Source organism: Dromiciops gliroides, chromosome 2, assembly GCF_019393635.1.
Source record: "Dromiciops gliroides isolate mDroGli1 chromosome 2, mDroGli1.pri, whole genome shotgun sequence".
Classification (NCBI taxonomy): Eukaryota; Metazoa; Chordata; class Mammalia; order Microbiotheria; family Microbiotheriidae; genus Dromiciops; species Dromiciops gliroides.
Window position 1 is genome coordinate 561,619,854 of NC_057862.1, and position 24,730 is coordinate 561,644,583.

Sequence of the window (24,730 nt, forward strand, 5' to 3'; positions counted from 1 at the left end):
AAAAGAGAGTAGGCATGTGTATTTCATGGGTAAAGAGCATGCATCAATATTTAAAAGTTTCTGTTCCCTTCTTATTCTTCTTCCTTTTCTTTAATGAGGACTTTTGTGTGAAAGCTAAATATCTCCTTATATAAAGAAGTTGAGGAAAAAAATGTCAAAAGATGTGTTGAAGCAGGGTAGTGTCTAGTTCAGTTATGTCAAAATCATATAGAAACCTTGGATTTTGTACCTGGTCCGTTTGAGTGAGGACTCTACAACCAGTGGATTATGATGTAAATTTCAGGGCCCTGACCTTCCCTTTCTTGGCTGGAGGGAAGCCATCACAACCCATCTGTCTCCCATCATAGTAAGCTTCTTAAACTGTGGATCCCCATATGGGGTCGAGTAACTGAATGTGGAGGTCGAGAAAAAATTGGGCAACAGTGAAAGGTTATGCATACCTATTTTACATACTTATATACCAGGGGTCAAATAAAAAACTTCTTGGTTGAAAAGGGGTTGTGAGTGGAAAAAGTTTAAGAAACCCTGCTCTATAAGAATTCCTACTACTAGCTTATATTTATAACCTTTTGCAGTTACAAAGTATACTTTGCTCTTTGATTCTTAATACAACCTTATGGAGTAGACAATTTAAAGTATTAGTGATTTTCATTCATGACAGTGCCTTTTCCACTCATACAGATTAACACACCTTTCCCTTTAAATAGCGTTTTGTAACTGTTGATCCTTCCCAAATCATTCAGTGGCCAACCCAGGTGATGATAATTTGAGACTACGATTTTAGATCTTGAAGGGTCCTTAGAAATCTTCTAAGTCAACCTCATTTGGCAGGAAAAAAAAAAAGACTGTAGCCCAGAGAAATTAAGTCAATGACTTCCTCTGGATCACATATATAGTTAAAGAGCTGAGGTCTTGTGACTCCAAGACTAGTGTCCTTTCCACTATATTACTTTGTCTTTAATCTTAAGACTTTAGGAAAGAAAAAATAGGTCCTAGAAGCAGAATTTAGAGCAGGTGAGGACCATAGCATTTATCTTATCCAACTCTCTCATTTGGGGGATATGAAATGGTTGAGAATTAATTACTGGTAGTGTTCATTCATTTTGTATCTATTTCTGAGATCTTCAAATATAAATACACAATTCTGTTAAATCAAGTATTTCCACCTCTACTTACCATTGCTATGAATTTTGAATAACCATTATTGGGCACACATTTATTTTAGCTATACATGTTTTTGATTCCTGGTGGTAGTGGATATTTTAAATTAATAAATATAAAGCAAAGAATCATTAAAATACAAAATTCATAACTGGAAAAAATTTCAATTTGTAGAAATCAATGAAAAGTCTCCCAGTGGGTTTTTGTTGTTGTTTTTTTTAATGTGTTACTTTTTGAGGTAGGTGGTAAGTTTTACAAAGGTCCTTTATACTAAGCTGCCAAACCCCTCACATTTTTCTATCAAAGCATTCCTTTGAATAGTGAGTGTGATTAAAAAAAAAAGGTCAGTGATAAAAGCAGCTCCAAATGGACAAGGTCACATGATAGGAGTAAAGGTACATTATTAAGATACTTTACTAATTCTCTTCCTCATCTGAACTTCTTATTAAGGCCCTTTCTAAAGCCCTGACTTAAGTCAAGAGTCTTGGGTACTTTTCTGGGCACAGAGTTGCTGCCTCTCTTTATGTGGGGCTAAAAAGAATAATGCGTGTGGAAGCATTTTGTCAAAAGGAGGTATTGGGGAGGCTCTATTGCTGGTTTCCCTTTAACAGTGCTACTATCTTATCTCCATGTAATAGGTTTCCTTTGATTTATGGCATATGATAAAAATAACTGACTTGAAGTAATTAAAGTCTTGATAATTCATGAATTGATGCTTAAGATCTATTTAGGAAAAAATAGTTTTGTCAGTAGGATTTACTCATCAAAGAGGGATTTTTGAGAAGGGCCAAATGAGATAGGATGTATGAATCTGACATTTAAGGGGCAACTCCATGTTTTCTCTTGACTGTGAATTTGGGTAGAAAACCAATAGTTTGCAGACAAATATGGGGAAAATTTAGTAAAGTGCACTCCCTAGTGATTCTGTTCTTCACTAGAAACCCTTAGAGAACATTCACCAGTTTTTCCAAAAAAAATACATTGAATTAGTTGATTTCAACTCCTCACTCATACTCACCTCACACATCCCCTCCATTGCCAAATCTTGTCACTTCTACCCACACCACATTTCTCAGGCACAGCCCCTTATTTCTACTCACAAAGTCACCACCCTTGTTTAGGTCCCCCTCCTCCTCCTCCTCTTGCCTGGACTATTAGAATAGTTTTCTAAATGGTTTCCCTGCCTCAATTCTCTTACATCTCCAATACATCTTCCACATACCTGACAAGATGATTTTCCTAAAATGTAGGGCCCGACCCTACATTTCCCTACTCAGTAAACTCCAGTAAACTTTCCCTACTGCACTGACTTCCTGTTACCTTTAGAATGAAATATAAAAATTCTTCTCCCTTGAATTTAAAGCTCTTTATAACGTGGCCCCTTCCTACCTTAACAGTCTTCATACACTTGACTTCCCTTTCATACATCCTGTGATCCAGCTAGACTTCCCTTCTTCCCATACAATGCACCATCTCCTATTTCTGCTTTTACTGCATAATGACTGTCTGCCATGACTAGAATGCTCTTCTTCCTCACCTCCATCTCTTTGTTTCTTTGCTTTCCTTCAAGTATCAACTCAGATCCCATCTTTTGCAGAAGCTCTTTTTGGTTCTCCCAGTTGCTAGTTCCTTTCCCTTTGGTATTAGCTCCATCTGTTCTCTCTCCCCCTTTTTTTTTTTTTAGTGAGGTAATTGGGGTTAAGTGACTTGTCCAGGGTCACACAGCTAGTAAGTGTTAAATGTCTGAGGCCGAATTTGAACTCAGGTCCTCTTGACTCCAGGGCCGGTGCTCTATCCACTGTGTCACCTAGCTGCCCCGATCCATCTGTTCTCTGTGTTCCTTGTAAGTATCTAATTAGAATGTGAACTCCTTGAGAACTAGGACTGTTCCTTTTTTTTTTTTTTCATTAAAGTATTTTAGTATTTTCCAGTTACATGTAAAGATTGTTTTCAACATTTATTTTCATAAGATTTTTAGTTCCAAATTGTTCTCCTTCCCTCCCCTCTGCCCAAGACAGAAAGCAATCTGATATAGGTTATATATGTACAATCACATTAAACATATTTCTGCATTAGTCATGTTGTGAAAGAAGAATCAGAACAAAAGAGAAAACCTCAAAAACAAAAAAGTAGAAACATTATGGTTCAGTCTGCATTGAGAATCCACAGTTGTTTTTTCTTGGATGTGGAGAACATTTTCCATCAAGAGTCCTTTGGAGTTAGTTGTCTTGGATCATTGTATTGCTGAGAAGAGTTAAGTCTATCACAGTTGATCATCACACAATGTTTCTATTACTGTGTACAGTGTTCCCCTGGTTCTGCTCACTTCACTCAGCATCAGTCCATTTAAGTCTTTTCAGGTTTTTCTGAAATCTGCCTGCTTATCATTTCTTACAGTGCAATAGTATTCCATTACATTTATATACCACAACTTGTTCAGCTATTCCCCAATCAATGGGTATGCCCTTGATTTCCAATTCTTTGCCACCACAAAGAGAGCTGCTATAAATATTTTTGTACATGTGGGTCCTTTTCCCTTTTTTATGATCTCTTTGGGATACAGACCTAGTAGTGGTATTACTGGGTCAAAGGGTATGCACAGTCCCATAGCCCTTTGGGCATAGTTCTAGTTGCTCCAGGACAGTTCTTACCTCTCTGTGCTAAGTACCAGTACTTAGCATGTACCTGGCATATTTGTTAGTTGTTCAGTCACGTCCAAAGATTTTGACCCCATTTGGGGTTTTTGTGGCAAAGATACTGCAGTGGTTTTGCCACTTCCTTCTCCAGCTCATTTTACAGATGAGGAAACTGAGGCAAACAGGGCTGAGTGACTTGTTGAGGGTCACACAGCTGTAAGTGTCAGGATAGATTTGAACTCAGGAGGATGTCTTCCTGACTTCAGGCCTAGCAGTCTATATACTTACTGCACCACTTAGCTACCCTGCCTGCCATATAGCAAGCTCTTAATTAAGGCTTTTTGATTGATTGATTTTTTTTCTTAGACTCGGCCTTGCCAATTATTTTTCTACCTTATATTTAAAAATCTGCTTTCACTTTGAAATATCATACCTATAGTCAGAAGCTTGAGATTCATAATGGGACTTAGACTTGTCATAAACCATGTTTGTCACCTCTCTTTTTAGATTTGTGGTCCTTTCTTTTAGGCTCTAAGGAGGTTCAAATACAGCTAAAAAGTTTTCAACTTTGTCTTGTATTGATCTTGAAGAACAGAAGTTCCTGATTAATTGAAGTTAGTCCCTGGAAAACATGAACACATGCAAGTGTTGTAACACATTGTAAGATACTGATAGTTTTCTTTTGTGTCCTTTTGGAACTTGTCAAAACTGGATTACCCTAAGTGGATATATTCTTCACTTCCCTGAAATGCCTTTAATTTTTTGTTGTTGTTCAGGGTGGGTCATTATTGTGATTTGAGTATGACAGCATGCTTTAGTGGCAAGAGCCTCAGTCAGGAAATGAGAATTTGAATTCTGGCAAATGATCTACAACTTGCAGTATGACTGTGGGCAGGCCACTTAACCTTTTCGTTTTGTCATCTATCAACTGTAAATAATCCTTATACTGTCAGTGTGCATTGCAGTAGTCTATTGAGGAAAATGCTTCACAAATAAAAAGATGTGAATAAATGGGGGGGTGGGCTTTATTAAGACCATATTCTGTGCCAAGCATCGCGCTAAGGGGTAGGGACATAAATAGAAAGATCAGACAGTCTTTGCTCTCAAGGATTTCACATTCTAACTGGGATACAAGACATGAGCATTCTGGTGTAAGTTGGATGGAAATGTCCAGGAGTCCTAAGAGTGGTACAGTTGGGCTGATAGAATATTAGATGACAGTGCCTGGAGGATCTCATTTTTATGTTCTAGTGGCAGGTCGGTTGACAAAAGGTGGAAGGCCCCATTGCATTGCAGTGATTGTAGTTGGTGACTCCTTGCTTGTCTAAGTAGTGTGAGGAGCAATGTATGTTGGGAAGTGGTAGAGTGATCTGAAGGGACCCCATCTACCATCTTTGGGAAGGGAGGAGTGAGTTTGAGGGTCTGGGGATTCTGAGTACCATCCTAGAGGGATGTAGATGAAAGATGGGGAAATCAAGTGTCGAGTCATGAAGGTCTGCCATGCTGTCCACAGGGTTCTTGGCAGGGGGGTGGGAATGAGTAGGAAGAACAACTCCCTATCCTGCTTTCCATTGTTATTAGGGAAGATTTAGAAATTAGACCAGAAAAATTGCTTTCAGGCTGGAAGAAGGCTGGAGAGAGATCTATTATTTCCTTTATTTATTGTCATTCCTTACAGCATCAGCCTTGATGCATCATGGAACTTTCACCAAACCTGTATGGTCTACAAATCTGTTTAAGAACTACTGGAATACAGATTTTCATCCAACATTGGTTGCTCCTTTAACAAAATTAAACTAAAAAAAGAATAAAGGGAGGGGCCTTTTGTTTTATGTTCTTTTATGTGGGATATGCCTGTGTGGCTTAGTCCATCATCTTTACTGGTTATTATGTAGCAGTATAACATCTTTCAGTAGAATAATTCAGGGAGTTCATCCTTTTAACAAATAATTAATGAGTTTCTACTCCTTGTAAGGGACTGTGCTAGGTAATAACTATAATAAAAGCTGTCGTTTATATAGTACCTTAAGGTTTGCAAAATGCTTTTATGCATTTTATATTATTTAATCCTCGCAACAGTCCTTTGAGCTAGGTGCTGTTATGATCTGCATTTTACAGATTAGGAAACTGAGTTTGAGAGGGTTTAAGTGTTTTGCCCATGTTCACACTAGTGTCTGAGAAAGAATTTGTTTCTTTGGGTTTTTTAATTTTTTATTAAAATAAAAGTATTTTATTATTTTCCAGTTATGTGTAAGGATAGTTTCCAACATTTGTTTTCATAGAATTTTTAGTTCCAAATTTTTCTCCCACCCTCCCTTCCCAAGACAGAAAACAATCTGATATAGTTTATATATGTACAATCACATTAAACATATTTCTGCATTAGTCATATTGTGGAAGAAGAATCAGAGCACAAGGGGAAAACTTCACAAAAGAAAGGGGTAAAAAAAAAAGCCAAAACAGCCCAAAAGCAGAAACAGTGTGGTTCAATCTGCATTCATAATCCACAGTTCTTTTTTCTGGATGTTGAGAACATTTTCTATCATGAGTTCTTTGAAATTGTTTTGGATCATTGCACTGCTGAGAAGAGCCAAGTCTATACCCATTGTTCATCACACAATGTTGCTGTCACTGCGTACAATGTTCTCTTGGTTCTGCTCCTCTCAATCAGCATCAGTTCATGTAAGTCCTTCCAGGTTCTGAGAAAGGATTTGAACTCGGGTCTACCTGACTCTTAAGTCCAACTCTCTAATATACCATCTAACTTTCTAGACTGAGCCTTGATTAAAAAAAACCCAAAACACCATAATTTCTAAGAGGAGGGCGAGAAGGAGGAGTTTTCCAGGCTTGTGAAAGGGACGCTAGAGGACAGCAAGTCAGGTCATTTGGGATGAGAGGAATAATGTGCTCAAAGTCTCCAAAGGGAGACTACAGATTATGAAAGGCTTCACATGCTAAGCTGAAGAGCTCATCCTTTATCTCAGAGCAGGGGAATAACAGACTTGCGCCTTAAGAAGATTTAGTCTACTTGCTATGTATAGGGTAGATGGGAGAGAAAAGAGCTTGGAAGCCAGGAGTCCAATTAGGAGCTTCTTCCAATAAATACTTCAGGTAGTGAGAACCTGAAGTGGTCCCCCGCTAGCTATTCTGTATCTGGTGCAGTGGATTCCGTCAGAACCCAAGAGTTCAAACAGTTTTTTTTACTAAAATCGTTTTATAATCTCCCGCTCTCCCTCTTTGCAGTTTGAAAACAGTTCAGAGGATAACACCAAGTAAGAGTTGGGACAAGAAAGTTAAAGCCAGCAAGCTGGAGGCTTCCCTTGAGGACCTCACCAAACTTTTTTTTTCCTTTTTTTTTTGTGGGGCAATTGGGGTTAAGTGACTTGCCCAGGGTCACACAGCTAGTAAGTGTTAAGTGTCTGAGGTCGGATTTGAACTCAGGTCCTCCTGAATCCAGGGCCGGTGCTCTATCCACTTCTCCACCTAGCTGCCCCCCTCACCAAACTCTTAAGAGCTATTTTTATATTCCTTGTTGCGAGGTCCCACAGATCAGGGTCCCAGAGTTAACCCTACTTGCCCCAGGTCCATACTACTTGCTTCCAAGGTCCAATGCTGCTATTATGGTTCCATTGGTATCTTAGGCCACAGCAACCAGGGCCATGAATATTCAAGTGGAGAATAAGGAACATATTTGAGAAATGTAGTGGTGGTAGAGTAGATAATACTTGGCAACTGAGGAAATGGTGGAAAGAGTGGGGAGAGGAAAGTGTAGCCTAAGATTTTCAATATGGATTTGTAAGAATATCACTATTGAAAAGTTTTAGTTATTTGAAATATTGAAACATAAATAATTTGTTTGTTTTATTTCTCTGAATCTAAAATGATCCAAGAAATGCAGTTATGAACTCTATTTATAGCGTTTTCAATATTGGTTTAAAATGGGGAGGAGAATTGCTCTTTTAACGTAGGAAGATTTACTGTATTTCCATTTTTATTTTTAAATTAAAAAAACAGTCATTTTAGTCATCTCTAGTCTTTTTTTTTTTCTTTTTAGGAAGAGCCGCAGATCAAGACTTTGGAGACTATTTCCTTATTCTCTCTGTTCTCCTAAGACCCAACAGCTATTTCTGGATTTTAATAAAGGGCCTTTATGTTTTATTTTCATGACATTTCTCTAGTAGCATCAGGCTCTGACTAAGGAACAGTTGGAACTTGTGGCCAAATATTCTTTGATCCCAGCTGTCACTTCTTGGAGTATCCCAAATTTGTTCTATTAGGAAACAGCCAGTGATGAGAGCTGGCCCCAGGATTCCAACTAGAGCTCCCTTTGCACATAACTTCTTGTGATGGCTTTATACTCCTCAGAGGAGGAATTTGGGCTTTTCTGAGGGGGAAGGGCTTGGAGATAGTCTTTTGAATATTTCATTTAAGTTAAAGACCCAAGAATTTCTTATAAAAACAGAATTTTATCTTTATCTCCCTAATCTCTAGTTTGGAGTTTTGCCTAATAGGGACTTTATAAATGTTTGTTTGAATTTGAATTAAATTAACTTATCTTCTTAATTTGTGATCTTACATGGTCCATAGAAATTTTTTCAGCTCTTTCATTTTTCCATTCATCCCTGCTGTGGTTTTTATGTCTCCACCTTCTATAGTTATTTATTTCAGAGAAAATGCTGTCACAGCACTACAGAATTTCATACGCTATTTAGTCCCAATGATGGGTGAATTAATTAATATAATCAACAAGTCTTAACTAAGCACTTACTATGTTCCAGGCACCATGGAGAAAAAAACCAGTCCTTTACCTCAGAGAGCTCACGTTCATAATAGAAGATGGCACCAAGGTTGAAAGCTAGGGGAACATCATGGTGCCCTTGACCACTGTGGGAGAGTAGGGTTTAGAGGGAAACATAATGAATTCTTTTTTGTTGATATTGATTTTGAGCTGCTTGTGGAACATCTGATTTGAGACATCCAAAAGGCAGTTGGTGAAATGGGACTGAAACTCAGGGGAGTGATTTGGACTGGAGAAGAGAGTTGGAACCCCACAGGAGCCAGTGAGATAACCAAGGGAAAGCCTACTGAGGCTTCTTAACGTGGGGTCTGTTAACTTCTTATTTAAAAATAGTCTGATAACTCCCAGTTCAATATGATTGTTTCCTTTTGTGTAATGCTTTATATTTTACTGTATCTGTTTAAAAACATTATTCTGGGAAGGATTCTATAGACTTTACCACGACACAAAGAACGCTAAGAATCCCAGCTAGAAGAAGAAAAAGAGAGGAGGACCCTCTCTGAGTGCAGGGACTGTTTTTGTCTTTCATTATATCCCTAAGCACAGTAGTAAGCTCTTTATAAATGCTTGTTGACTAACTGGTCCCAGAGGCCAAGCAGCACAAGTAAAGGATTTCTTAAGGGGGAGCAATACTTTTGTAAAATTGTAATTTTCAAATTTAAGGCATTTCCATAAGAAATATGTTTTGTTGCATACAACTTTACCTTCCAATATGTATCTATTCTTCCTTTATAATTATTTTAATACCTGAAGAAGGCCTTTAGGAAAACCCTAGTGGAGTCTACTATGGCATTAACTCATGATGACAGCTAGTGATGTTTTGAAAGTGTTCATTTGCAAAGCAATGTGTTCAAAGCAAAAAGAGAGATTTAAAAAATTTTTGTAAGTAAGTTATCGTGTATAATTTTGGTAAGAATACTTTATTTTGAACTTAACTTACAAAAGCAGTGACGTTTACAACTCATTTTACTTGAAAAACTGATGTTTGGGGGCAGCTAGGTGGTGCAGTGGATAAAGCACAGGCCCTGGATTCAGGAGGACCTGAGTTCAAATGTGGCCTTAGACACTTGACACTAGCTGTGTGACCCTGAGCAAGCCACTTAACCCTCATTTCCCTGAAAATAAAACCAAAACAAAACAAAACAAAAAAACTGATATTTAGTATAAATCCAGGTATATCAACTTATCAGTTACTGTCTTCTTTTCAAGTTCCCTTCCATTGTTTTTGGCCATTCACCATGTATTTGTGTACATCATTTCTTTTATTAGTCTTCATTTGTTCTTAATTGTGTTACATCATATTATATCCACACATAATAGTTTACTCATCCATTCACCAAATTGTTTGACATTTATATTGTGCCAAAGGCTACACTTTTCATACAGCATTTCTTAAAAAATAAATGTTCTTATTTAGTGTATTCTTTCTTACGATTAGGGCTTTTAGTTTTCTTGGAAGTATGGAATAATAGGGAAAAGATTTCTTTGTAAAGTAATTCTCCATATTGAAGTCAGATAAATGCATTTGTGTTGCTGTGAAGTGTAAATTTGCATGAAAATAATCCTTTCTAAATTCTTCCCCACAAATAATATATTTTGGTGCCCCCCCTTTTTTTGGGGGGGCATTCCTGTCTATTTTATTTATGTAGGGAATTCTTTGGAAATTCTTTAACTTAGAGTTTTAGTTTTTAGTTGTCTGTGAAGGTTTGAGGGACATGATTTTCTAGGGTCTCTCAGCCAGCATATGCCAGACTAGACCTTTTGAATTCAGGTTTTCCTGCTACCTGAGGGGTGCTGACCTATTTTTCCAGGGTACCCCTTCTTAGTATCTTTATACTAGCATTTGTTTGCATTAAAATGGAATAAAATTAAAGGCAAGTTTTCCAAGCTTTGCTTTTCTGTACAGGTTTATATATTGTAAACTGGAAAGATAAACAGAACTCCTTAGTGTTGTGCAGTAGACACAGTGTGTCCATTGCAAAGAGCACCAGTTCTGGAGGCACTTTGGATATGTAATAGTTGTATGACCATGGGCAAGTCACTTGCTCTCCTGGAACATCATTTTTCTCACCTGTAAGGGGATTGGACTCAATGGCCTCTAAAAATCCTTCTGTCTCTGTATCTATGATTCCAATTCCTGAGGCCTCGGTTTCTCCAGTTCATTAAAATGAGGGTGTTGTGCTATGTGGCCTCTAAGGGCCCTGATTTTTCTGACTTTTGGTCCTATGGAACTCTTAAGGTTTGGTGACTTCAGTTTCTTGGAACTTTGTGAGGATGTGAATGTACCACTAAAGCCAATTAGAGAAAAAACATGTATTTCTGATGGTTTGATCATTGGTAGCTTATGAAATAAGGTATATAAAGTACTCTGCAAACTTTAAAGCAGTAAATGAATGTCAGTAAATTATTATTAATATTATTAGCTTAGATTCATGGAATTATGACTTCTAAGGGTATTTTCTAACTCTAACTCTGATCCTATTATCTTTTTTTTTATCCTATTATCTTTTGAAGAAAACAAAGGGAAAGACTTTGCACACTCTTAAATTTAAGTGGAATTCTCATTTCTGTCAGACTGATGTTGATAGACGGTGATTTTATTTTTGAGAGCTGAAAATTAAAGTTCTTTGAGAGAGGTCCTTTTTAAGATCTTATAAAATAAGTTTATCCTAGAGAATGTTTTATGATATAGGATCACTTAGCTCTTGAAAACAGACAGTAGGAAGGTCAAAACCATCTCCCCCCACCCCCACCCCTATTTTCTCTTCTGTTTTTTGTTTTGTTTGTTTGTTTTGTGGGGCAATGAGGGTTAAGTGACTTGCCCAGGGTCACACAGCTAGTGTCAAGTGTCTGAGGCCAAATTTGAACTCAGGTCCTCCTAAATCCAGGGCTGGTGCTTTATCCACTGCGCTACCTAGCTGCCCCTCATTTTTTGTATTCTAGGAATGAGCAATGCACTAGTTTCATTTTCTGGTTTCTGATTTTATTCCTAGAAAGGCTAGTTTATGACAACCTTGTTTGATTGCTCTTAACTAGGGAACCCTTGATAGGAATCATGGTTGTTAATAAAATCATGCAGAGTTCCGAATTCTTTCCTAAACATGACTGCTTCCTGACTTTCTCTTCAGAATGTATTTGTTGTTGGACTTGCTTGGATTTTCTTGGACTTGGCATTTCTAGACTGATAGGTTACAGTATATATGGAGAAAAGTAAACATGCAGCTCCAACAGACTAGAAAGCATGTGTTTAAAGCATGTATTCCAAAGGCTTTGAAATAACTTTGTCAGCTTTTCCTCTCATCTGTCTTTATTAGAGATTAATAGAAAATTAGTGATTTTATTATGTATAATGAGAGTTATTTTCTTGGCAAAAATGTCAGATTATTTTGGTGTACCAAAATAATAGAGTATTGATACATTTAGAAGCCTCTGAGATTCATTGACCCTAAAAATCATTTTTGACAATTCCTTTGTCTTGCAGTTTGGATATTAGGTCTGTTGCTTAGAGATGTATGATTATTTTTTTTTTGAGCCAATGTATCCATGCAGTGAATGCTTTTATAGCATAGTGATCTATATAGTGAAAGTACTTGGGGTTTCTTAGAAACATTCATTTGTTGATCTGGTGAAAACCAACTCATTATATTTGTGAAGTGTTCTTTTGCTTCTTGTTCACATATTAGAAGCTAGAAAGAAAAAATTTGATTCCATGTTGAGAATGGTTGAGGGCCTTCCTTTAGCAGTTCCTGGTCAGTTCGCTCCTACCTCCAGCTGTCAAGCATTTCACAGGCATCATTACAACCGACCCACAGCCTATCAGAATGTAGCACATAGATACAGGAACTTGAGAGGTAGAAAGTTTAGGTATGATACCTTCCTCATGCCTCTACAGAGTTTAGCATCCCTTTTCCTTTACGATTCACTACTGTAAAGTTGGGCTCACTTTCTGTTTTGTGCCCTGACTTCTGCACACCAGGAATGTGATAACAAGGAGTGTTCTCATCATAATGAAATTGTCACCTGAAGAAAAATTGGATAGATACTGGATAGAACCATGAAGTTCAGAATAATTGCTCATGCGTAATAGGTAGAAGTTATGAGCTAAAATGATGGTGTTGGCTTTTCTAGTGTATTGCTAATAAAACTCCCCTACTTACTACCTCAGAGAACAGGCAATACATAACTTAGACATTGTTTGTTATTTGTATTGTTATTTGAAGTGCTTTGCCAACTGTAGAGTACTATATAATTGCCTACTGCTACTACTACCACCACCATCACCACTGCCACTACTATTACTACTACCACCACTACTGCTGCTGCTTCTGTGATGATTTCTTGTAATCATAGAATCAAAATATTAGCACTGCAAAAGTGTTTAATGTCCTTGTGGCTCTTCTTTTATCTATCAGGAACCTGGGACCTTAGAGGGGTAAAGTTATGATTGGGTTTTTTCTTTAAAATTAAAATTTTTTTTTCTCAATTACATGTATAGACAATTTTTATTCTTCAGTGTTTTTAAATTTTGAGTTCCAAATTTTCTCCTTCAATCCTTCACCACCTGTCCTCTCCCTAAGATGGCAAGCAATTTGATATGGGTTATATATGTGCGATCATGTAAAGCATATTTCCATATAAGTCATGTTGTGAAAGAAGAAACATAACAAAAGATTAAAAAAAAACAAAAAATAAAGTGAAAAATAGTATGCTTCAGTCTACATTCAGACTTCAGTTCTTTCTCTGGAAGTGGATAATTTTTCATCATGAGTCCTTTGGGATTTGTCTTCAATCATTATATTGTTAAGAATAGCCAAGTCACTCACGGTTGATCATATAGTATTGCCTTACTGTGTACAATGTACTCTTGGTTCCACTCACTTTATTTTGCCTCAGTTCTTGTAAGTCTCTCCAGGTTTTTCTGAAATCATCCTGCTTGTCATTTCTTATAGCACATGATTTCTTTTAGATAACATGTTTGGTTGTAGCTCCCTGTAATAGAAATGAGGCCCTCAGTTTTGATAAGGTAGTATTTTTTCACAATTCCATTCAAAAGGTTTTTGCCTTGACTTAGGGACAGGTGTTGCCCTTTTTTTTGAGTTGTAGGAAGTGGAGGAGCAGACAATGGGCTTAGACAGGGATACACTGTAAGTCGAGGTATATCCAGAACACACATTTAGGATTTTAGCCTTCCCTGGCTATTGGTTGCTGTTGTTGGTATCCAGAATGGTATTCTGAACATCTTTGCTTTAGTAGTGTGTCTTCCAAATGCACCTTAATGATTTTCTAAGTTTTGGGTCCAGGCTGTATTTTATAAAGAGGAATGATGTGGACATTGTTCTGAATTTGCTTTCTTCTCTTTTTATTAGTCTGAAGCTAGCACTAGTTGAGAACTCAAGAGGGAGGGTAAAACTTTGCCTCTCATCTCTGAATTAAGCTTTTTTTGTGTGTATGTTTGACAGGTAAAAGAAAGTCAAGCCGTGATGGATATCTATGACCCCCAGACCTTGGGAGTTATGGTGTTTGGTGGATTCATGTTCATTTCAGCCATTGGAATCATCCTGGTATCCACCTTCTCCATGAAGGAGACATCCTATGAAGAAGCCCTAGCCAATCAGCGTAAGGAAATGGCAAAAACTCAACATCAGAAAGTGGAAAAGAAAAAGAAGGAGAAACCTGTGGAGAAGAAGGGACGAATGAAGAAAAAGGAGGAGAAGCCCAATGGGAAAATACCTGAACCACAATTGCTTCCCAATGTAACAGTCATCTCCAAAGAGCCTGTACCTGAGAGAGGTGTGGTGGTGACTCCTATTGTGGTAGAAACTATCAAACCTTCTAAATCTCCAGTGGCACCAGCAGCTGTACCACCACCAAAAGCAGCAGCAGGACACTCAACCAAAGGAACAGCAGCACCACCACCACCATCAACAAAAGGAACTGCAGTAGCATCACCTCCTCCAACAAAAGGAGCTGCAGCAACACAGCCAAACAAAGGAGCAGCAGTAGTGCAACCAAATAAAGGAGGAGCAGCAGCAGCAACACAGCCAACTAAAGGAACTGCAGTGCAGCAAATAAAAGGAGGAACAGCAGCAGCACAGCCAGCTAAAGGAATTGCAGTGCAGCAGACCAAAGGAGGAGCAGCAGCAGCACCACAGCCAGCTAAAGGAACTGCAGTGCAGCAGACCAAAGGAGGAGCAGCAGCAGCACAACCAGCTAAAGGAACTGCAGTGCAGCAGACAAAAGGAGGAGCAGCAGCAGCACAACCAGCTAAAGGAACTGCAGTTCAGCAGACAAAGGGAGGAGCAACAGCAGCACAGCCAGGTAAAGGAACTGCAGTGCAGCAGACAAAGGGAGGAGCAGCAGCAGCAGCACAGCCAGCTAAAGGAACTGCAGTGCAACAAACAAAGGGAGGAGCAGCAGCAGCACAGCCAGCTAAAGGAGGAGCAGCAGCAGCAGCACAGCCAGGTAAAGGAACTGCAGTGCAGCAAACAAAGGGAGGAGCAGCAGCAGCACAACCAGCTAAAGGAGGAGGAGCAGCAGCAGCACAGCCAGCTAAAGGAACTGCAGTGCAACAAACAAAGGGAGGAGCAGCAGCAGCACAGCCAGCTAAAGGAACTGCAGTGCAACAAACAAAGGGAGGAGCAGCAGTAGCACAGCCAGCTAAAGGAACTGCAGTGCAGCAAACAAAAGGAGGAGCAGCAGCAGCACAGCCAGCTAAAGGAACTGCAGTGCAGCAAAAAAAAGGAGGAGCAGCAGCAGCACAGCCAGCTAAAGGAACTGCAGTGCAGCAAACAAAGGGAGGAGCAGCAGCAGCACAGCCAGCTAAAGGAGGAGGAGGAGGAGGAGGAGGAGCAGTGCAGCAAACAAAAGGAGGGACAGCAGCAGTGCAACCAAACAAAGGAGCACAACCAACCAAAGCAGTGCCACCACAAACAAAAGGAGCAGCAACATCACCAGGAAAAACTGCAGCTGTGGCAGTGGCACCATCATCCCCAGTAGAGCAAGGGGCAGCAGCACCATTAGGGAAGCGAGCTGCACGGGCTGCACGGGCGGCGGCGGCAGCCCAGGCAGCAGCAGTGCAGGCAGTACTGGTAACACCATCACCACCAGTAGAGGAAGGGGCAACAGCGCCAGCACCATTAGGGAAGCGGGCAAAACGGGCAGCTCGGGCAGCAGCAGCACAGGCAGCGGCAGCAGCAGAGGCAGCAGTGCAGGCAGTACCAATAGTGCCAGCATCACCAGTGGAGGAAGGGGAACCAGCACCAATGGGGAAGCGGGCAAAACGAGCAGCTCGGGCAGCAGCAGCACAGGCAGCGGCAGCAGCAGAGGCAGCAGTGCAGGCAGTACCAGTAGTGCCAACATCACCAGGGGGGCAAGGAGAACCAGCACCATTGGGGAAGCGGGCAAAACGAGCAGCTCGGGCAGCAGCAGCACAGGCAGCAGCAGAGGCAGCAGTGCAGGCAGTAACAGTAGTGCCAACATCACCAGTAGGACAAGGGGCACCAGCAACCTCAGGGGGTCGGGCAGCAGCAAGGGCAGCTCCAGCAGTGCAAGTAGCACCAGTAGTAGCTGTGGTAGCAAGTGCCCCTGCACCCCTGCAAGGGCAGCCTGCTTCATCCCCTAAGGAAAAGAGGAAGAAGGAGAAAAAGGTGGCAAAGGTGGAGCCAGCACCCAGCCCTGTTGTGAGTTCCATGCATGTCCTTTCCTCCAAGTCCTCGGTGCTTGAAGCTGCTCCCAAAGAGGTCCCTGTGGTTGCTGTTCCTCCCGTTGGAACAAAGACCAGTGCCTCAGCTGCCAGCCTAGCCCATGGCAAAAAGGCAGAAGTTATCGTCAACCATGAGGAGCCAAAACATGAAGCCCCATCAAAGAAGAAATCTTCCAAGAAAAAGAGTGAGCCAAGTAAGCTTCTGATTTCTTTATCAGACTGGATTAATAAACTGTCCTAGTGAGTAGAGGGGGTATCCTCTAGGTTTATCATTCATTATGGCTCTTTACAAAAGCCCTAGTCAAATGAGGAGGATTAGTGGTGGTAAGTTTTCTTGCATTTAGTGTTGAAAATGCACAATCCCTCAAATAGTGTTTGATTATAGTTTTACTGGGGGGGGGGGTTGGGGAGGAAGAGAAGTACCTTTAAGTTTTTAAAGGAGAAAGTTTGTGCAGATTTTTTTTGATAAGTTTTCCTCCTAATAATTTAGTGAGAAGGGAGTGAGGGTCGTAATTTGATTCGGTTTTTTTTGGTTGTGTTTTTATACAGAGATATGTCTAGAGTATTCTTGTTTCAGATTCTCTAAGTTGATTCAATACCTATTTTATTTAAAGTATTTTGACAGCCATATGTTTGAGATGTTTAACTGTGTTTTTTTTTTTGAAATGAAAATCTTATAAGGAATATGAAATGTTTGGAAAAGCATCAAGTATTTTAGGGCTTTTCTGTCACCTAAGTTTACCTAATACTTAAGTATGCTTTATTTATGCTCATAGTCCCCTCTTTCAAGTGTTCCAACATCATAGTAGATGCAGTCACATTTCATTTATACTATTGAATCTGTTTGCATTGTGAATATATATTTGCAGAGTTGAAAAGGACCTCAGAGGTCAGCCCAACCCCTAACCAAAGAATGAATCCCATCTAGTGTTCCGGATAAATTCATCTTTTGCTTGAAGACCTCAAGAGTGACGTGGAACTGAGATAGCCCATATGACCTTTGGACGTCTCAAAATTTAGCCAATATTTTCCTCCCTATAACTTCTGCCCATTGTTCAAGATTTTCTTCTAGAGCCAGTATGACACTTCATCTCTATGACAGCCCTTTAGATATTTAAAAATAAATTATTTTGTCTCTCCCAAATCTTCTGTTCTTCAGGCTTAATTTCTTCACCGTCCTGGGACACTTGTCACTTTGTCAATGTGCTTCTTCTATATCACTTTCATTTTATATTTATAGTTTTTAAAAATATATCATGAAATTGAGTATGAATCTTACTGTCTTTTTACCTTTAGTTTACTCTGTCATCTTTTGGGATCCTAATTCTATCAGCAAGTATATTAACTAACCATCTCAGTTTCATGTTTTCTATAGACTTGATAAGCAGGTCATTTATGCTTTCACCCAAGTCATGGATTAAAGCTCTGTAGTGAGTTGAAAAATGAATGACAGGGGACCCCAAAGCCTTCTGGTATTCCAGTAAAGACTCCCTCCAGGCTGACATTAATCTATCAGTCCTTATCACAGGCACCGAATCATAGAATCACAAATGTCAGAGCTGGAAGGGACCTCAGAACATCTAGCTCAGCCCTATCATTTTATTGATCAGGAAACTAAGACTAAGAACAGTTGATCTGCCCGTGGTTATGGAGCTAGTAAAGGACAGGGTTGGCACTTTCACATAAGGCTTCTGATCCCCAGGTCTGGTTCTCTTTCTCCTATTCCATGCTGTATTCTTTGAATCTAGCCAGGGAATTTTGTTTTAAAAACACATCCTTTATTGATGCTTCCAAGGTTTTTTCCTTTCTCCCAAAGAAGTGAAACTTCAGTAACAAAACTAAGCAAAGCAATAAACTCTTTGGCTGTATTTGGCAACAACATGTATCTCTCATCGCCCTTTTAGTCCATGACCTGTCTGCCAAGAAGAGGGAAGGATCGGTTCCCTAAAGTCCAGAATGATCCCTACATTGATCAGAGTCCTGATGTCTTTAACTGTTACTTTCCTTATATTATTGTCATGTAGATTGTTCTTCTGGTGGTTTTGCTTGGTGTTCAGTCAACCCTTCCTAACACATCTAACAGGATTATCCAATCTGTGGTGTTCTTTCTGGCACATAGGGATAATCTGAGAGGCTTCATTAAATAACTTGCTGAAATCAATCAATCAGCCATCATATATTAAGCACTTACTATGTGACAGGTACTTTACTAGGTGCTGGGGATAGAAATACAAAGAAGGAAACAGGTTACATTTAATGGGGGAGAAAGTATGTATTTGCAACATAAACACAAATAAAAACAAAATAGGTAAGTATAAAGCCCAATCCTCCAGGGAGGACACTGGTAGTTACGAGGATCAGGACAGGCCTCCTATAGAGGGTGGTACTTGAGCTGCATCTTAAAGGAAAAGAGGAAATCTGAGGCAGAGGGATCGAGGTACTATGTCCTGGGCTTGAGGGATGGGCCAGTACAAAGGTATGATGATGGGAGATGGAGTTTGGTTTGTGAGGAACAAAGACAAGACCCAGTTTGGTCAGATCACAGCAGTGGGGGGACAGGACTGGGATAAAAGGGAGCTCACACCAAATGGTCTCAATTTTCTCAGTAAAAGTAAGAGGTGAAGGCTTCTTAGAGAAGGGGAGGGAGGAGGTGGATATAGGGATGGCATAGGGAGTGAAGAGGAAGTCTTAGAATAACCTTTCTGGGGAATGAGATAGGTCATCCATTAGGGAGGAATAAAACAATTACTCTGCTGCAGTGAGGATCCAGGTGAGGTTGAAAAACATGAATTATATCCAGTCAACACAACTCATCTAGCTGTATGCAACAGTTTGTGAATATGAGGGGAGGAAATGGATGGTGTGAAGAATCTAAAGCTGAGATTTAGCAAGAAATGAGGAGCCATAGGACAAGGTATTTGAGAGCACAGGACAATACTGAGTTGAAATGGTTTCTGAGTTGATCGGAGGGAGAGGAAGGTGAAGTCACAGCAGGGTGTAGCAGCAGATTTGAGAAAGAAGGCAGAGGTGGGGTGGGTGGATTGGAGGTCTTGATAAGGGTGAAGAATGGGTTTAAAAGGGTTCAGGCATAGAAGGAGGGATGTGGAATGGTAGAAGGTCAGGTTTTGGTCAGGGAGGGAAATGTCAGTTTCTAATTAGGGAAGTAGAATAAATGTAGGTAATGATGAGATTTAGTGTTTTCATTCCTATGTGTAGCTGAGGCAGAGTGAAGGAATAGGTTATGGGATTTAATAGGTTGAGGAAGCATCTATGTGAATATTAAAGGTTTTTTGTTTTTTGATGGGTTTTGTTGTTGTTTTTAGTCTAAGGGCAGAAATTTGGGAGGTGAAGAAGATGAAGTGGATACTAAACTCCTCGAAGAAGGAGGGAGAATGATGGGGGTGGGGTTGGTGTACTCCTGCCACCATAATTTACACTTGATTGATTGGATTTAATGGAGTAAAGTCGCTGAGTGATGGAGTTTGTAATTGATAGTGGGAACTAAGGAGTAGTCAAGTTCCTCTTTGCAACCAGTGTATGTTGGGAGTGTGTGAGAGAAGTGAGTGCTGAAGAGGTTAGTCAAGGATCATAATGAAGTCAGGTCTCAGGGAGCTCCACCAGGTGAAAGGAATGTGAAATAAAGAGGTCCAGGATGGAGTGGAATTTGTTCACTATGGAATAAGGATTCTAGAAGGAAATTCAGATATATTGTGTTCACACTATTCTCCAGGTTTAATAGTCTAGCAACTGAAGGGAAAAAAAGGGAAATGATTCGTTTGGAATGACTCGTTCTTAACGAACCTCTTTTGGCTTATAGTGACCACTTCTTTGTTTCCTAAATGTTCAGAGACCTTTTATTTTAGAATTTTACCAGGAATTTACATCATGATCACTGGCCTGTTATCTGCATCTGCTTCCTTCCTCCTCTTGAAAATCGGGATGATATTTCCATGTGTTCAGTCTTGTGGCAATGTTCCTGTTTGCCGTGAGTCTTCAGAGATCAGCAACAAAACTTCAGCAAGTCAGTCTTTCTCTTCTTCCCATCCCCTACCCTAATACTAGAGGACTTCATCATAAATATTGATACTGCCTTAAACACCTTAACATCCCAGTTCCTCAACTTATTCATTTCCCACAACCTATTCTACCCCACCTTACATACACACAAGAGATAGGTTCAGATCTTTGATCTGGCCATCACCCACAAGTGTTTCCGGAGTTTCAGAGTTCATAAATTCACAGATTACTTTATCTTATCATAATCTGTTATCATTCCACTTCCCCTACTGCCTAGCAACTCCTAACTTTGTTCTTTACCCTCACCATGACCTCTAATTCTTCCATCTCTCAGTTCTTTCTCAGGTCATCATGCCTCTGCCTAATACATTCTCTTCCCTTCTCCATCCTGGTTTGGTCAACAAGTTCATCTCCAAATTTTCCTCTTTATTCCCTTAGCCCTTTGTTGTTATCACTGATCTTGCCCTGCCAAGCCTCATTTTTGGATTATCCTCATCATCTACTGCCTTTGTTGCTATTCCACATGCTGCTAAATAAAGCTTGAAAATCACCATTGTCTATGAAGTCAATGGCAAATTTATGTTTATATAATCCCAATTGAGTCCTCACTGCAGCAGGGCAATCCTTTTATATCTCCCTGACTGACTCACTATCCCATAACCTACAGTGGTTTTTTCTAGACCTTTTGATCCCTCCTCAGGCTTCCTATGGTTTCTTCCCCTGACTCTCTCAACTGAGAACTTTGTCACTTATTTCATTGAAATCACTAAGAGCTCACTTTTATTTTCCTCACATCACTCAGTTGCCTTTTACCACTCTCTTCTTCATCCATCTTACATGAAGAGATGGTTCTTCCCCTGGCCAAGGTGGACTTTAGCATGCACAAGTGATCCCATCCCTTCCCATCTTCTCTAGCAGCATTTCTCCCTCCTATTTTGCAACTTTTTTTTTACTAGTCTTCAGTTTCTCTTCCCTGTCTACTGGCTGCTTCCTTATTGCCAGCAAGAACATCTATAACAATAAACACACTTCATCTTCAAAAAACCTCCTCACTTGATCAATCTTTAATTAAAAAATTTATTTTCAGTTCCAAATTCTCCCCTTGGCCCTTCCCCCACCCATTGAAAGGCAAGAAATACATTACCTGCTATAGATATGAAGCGGCAAAACATTTCTACTTTAGCCATGTTGTAAAAGAAAAAAAAAAGCAAGAAAGATAAAGTGAAAGAAGAAAATATGCTTCCATCTGCACTCAGAGTTCATCAGTCTCTCTGGAGGTTCTCTCTCTTTTGTAACTAAATTCTTTGATAAGACTGTCTACAGTCTTTCCTTTCCTACCTCCTTTCCTCTCACTTTCTTAACTTTCTACAGTCTGACTTCCAACTTCAGTATTCAAATGAAAGTGCTCTCTCCACAGTCAGTAGTTATCTGTCCATTGCCAAATGGCCTTTTCCAAACCCTCATCCTTGCTGCAGCCTTTGACACTGTTGATCACCCTCTTTTCTTTAATACTCTCTTCTCTCTAGGTTTTCGTGACCCTGCTCTCTCCCGGTTCTTCTCCTACCTGTCTGACTGCTCCTTCTCAGTCTTCTTTGCTGAATCTTCATCCAGGTCACTTCCACTAACTGTGAGTGTCTCCCCAGACTCTGTCCTGGGTCTTCCTCTTCTCTCTCTATACCGTTGTACCTGGTGATCTCATCAGATCCCAAGGATTCAGTTATCCTTTCCATGCTGGTGTTTATATACAGCCCTTACCTCTCTTGAACTCTGATCTCATTAAAATGTTTATGAAGCATCCCATTTGAGACATTCCGTAGGTAGCTGGAGCTTATCGGCTATGTTGGTTGGATGTCCCATAGACATCTTAAACTTAGCATGTTCAGAACTGAACTTGTTAATCACTACTCCCCTGAAGCTCCTCCCCTTCCTAACTTTCCTATGGTTGTCAAGGTTACTGCCCTGCTCTCAGTCACCTGGGCTCCCAACCTGAAGTGCTGTTCTCTACTCCTCATCCTCTCCTCTACCACATCCAAGTCAGTCATCAGACCTTGTTGGTTATATGTGACCTATCTCCTGTAGCCCCTTCTCTCTCTCCTCCAGCACTGTCACCACCTGCTCGAGACCCTTTTCACTCAGTGACTGAGTCACCTTCTGGAGGGTCTCCCCATTCCAGTCCATTCTCCACTCAGCTGTCAAATTGATCTTCCTTAAGTGCGGGTCTGACCATCAGTCCCCTTTTCAGTCCGCTCTGTTGGCTCCCTATTAACTCAAGGATCAAATAAAACATCCTCTGGCTTTGAAAGCCCTTGACTACCTGGCCCTAGTCTTCTTATACCTCATTCCCTCCCCGATTCTCTTTGATCCAGTGACAGTGGCTTCCCTGCTTTTTCTTGTACAGGACACTCCATCTACAAACCTGGGCATTTTCACTGGCCATCCCCCATACTTGCAATGCTCTCCCTTCTTATCTCTGACTCTTTGTTTCCTTGAAGTCCCAGCTTTAAAATATCACCTTCTCCAAGAAGCCTTTTGGGATTCTTCTGAATATCAGTGCATGGCTTCCTGTGACTTTCTCCAATTTCACTTCCATATAAATTCCTGGAGAGCAGAGACTTGGGGGGGAGGGGTCTTTCTTTATGTCTCAGGACTTAGCATAGTGCCTAGAACATTGTAGGCACTAAATAAATGCTTATTCACTTAACTCGACTGACTTGTAAGGACGAGCTTTGTAATTTGGATGTGGAACTCATATATTTTTTTCCAGCTAGATGCATGGCTTTTACCATAACATCACATGATCCCTCTATTTTCTTAGTATCTTCATGTAAGTCTTTATGCATCTCCTCAGATTTTGGATGACCACACATTAATATTTATTGGGCGTTGCATTTCGCTATTCCCCCTCTTCATTCATGACCATGTCTATTTCATCATTAATAGCTATGAAGTCTTTAGAGCCTTTGTTTTCCTGCTGATGTCTTCTTGATACCTCAAGATCTTTTCTTGGGGGTTCCCTGTCACCTCTCAAATCCATGCCCCTGTGAGATGACATTTCTCCTTATTGCTTATATCAAGTCATCCTCTATACTTGTTAGTTGGGAAGTATGAGAGCTTATCTCCTGGGGCTAGTGATCAATTATTGTTGCTCTTGGTGCCATCTTCATGTATGGAATCTGAGAAACACCTTTTCCTGAAGAAGGTACAAATACATCTTTGGGAAAACCTTCGTAGCACCACCTGTGTTCACTTTATAACGTCTTGACATTCATGTCGGCAGATTGGATTCCCCATCTTTTTTTTTTTAAGTTCTTAGTTTCTTTTCTTGTCCTTTATTAGTCCTTCCTGCTGGGGAATGTTTTGCATGATGGATATATGTTTATTGTTTGTCTGTGGCAGAAGCACCAATGTGATTCAACCCTCACAGGTCACTAAAATGGTTCCCTGCCTTCCCATCATTATCAAACTGGAGATCTTTGCAGCCTCTCCCAGGCAAGGTATGCTGCGGTCTTAGTTGCCCTTGCACTACCTCTCTTGGTCTCCCAGGGTAAACATTAGTAATTAAGAGATCCCTGCCATTGTCCTAATTAGCCCAGTGTAAGCTGTAGCTTCAGACAGCAGAAATCTTTCAGTAGCCCCTCTAGAAAAATGCCAGATTCCTTTACTCCCTTCACTCATCCTCTCTTCTAGTGCCTTTATGCTCTCTACCCCAGATTCAGGAACCCTAGTTTCTTACCAGACTTCCTAGAATTCTACTCTTGCCCTTGATCTTTCATCTCCCCCATCTCCAGGATGTGAGGCAAGCCATTCTTTGAAGTCTTTTGACTGCCCACTACTATACCCCTTGCTTGGTTGACATTTTAACCCTTTGCCTCCAGAAAAGCCCAGTGAAATCTAAACTCTCAGTTGTCCTCTTTTGCAGAAAACATCTGAGTGAGATCACCCCTGTGGCTTTTTTTTTTTCCTTGAGACAAGTCTATTCCCAACACAGAGCAGATTTCAGAGGAGTTGAGCAAGGGAAGGTTTCTGAGTCAGATCTTCCTAGTGCATCTTAAGATTTGTTTCTGACATGACTTCCCAAGACATCAGATAGACCCACATTCAAATGTAAATACAGTAATCCCTTCAGGTTCACAGCGGGGGTTATGTTCTGGAAAACAACATGAATATAAAATCCAGAATAGAGATACTAAAAGTGTATGAGAAAAAACAAGTCTTAGGGAACAAAACACATGTCAGAACTGGTAGCTAGCAGTAGCCTCACATCTGTTCTGGCAACCTAAAGATTCAGATTTGCATTATAAGAACTGCATTTATAAGCTTCACATTTTGGTGAACTGAAAGATGCTTTAAAAAAATCTCACAAAACTTCATCACCTTCCCTATAACAGTAAATGACTTTATTTTAAATATTTGTTT

At 40.1% G+C, this 24,730-nt stretch overlaps 1 protein-coding gene across 5 annotated transcripts in view; it reads left to right on the plus strand.

Annotated features, from left to right (window-relative positions):
• The window catches only part of RRBP1 (ribosome binding protein 1), a 121,688-nt gene that overhangs the window by 12,266 nt on the left and 84,692 nt on the right, over positions 1–24,730 (plus strand). For 3 of the 5 annotated variants that reach the window (XM_043981810.1, XM_043981811.1, XM_043981812.1), the window contains exon 2: positions 14,055–16,491. In XM_043981810.1, the coding sequence (XP_043837745.1) occupies positions 14,076–16,491 (2,416 nt within the window). In that variant the 5' untranslated portion in view covers positions 14,055–14,075. The remainder of the gene's footprint in view (positions 1–14,054; positions 16,492–24,730) is intronic. The other 2 variants (XM_043981813.1, XM_043981814.1) reach the window with 2 other exon arrangements.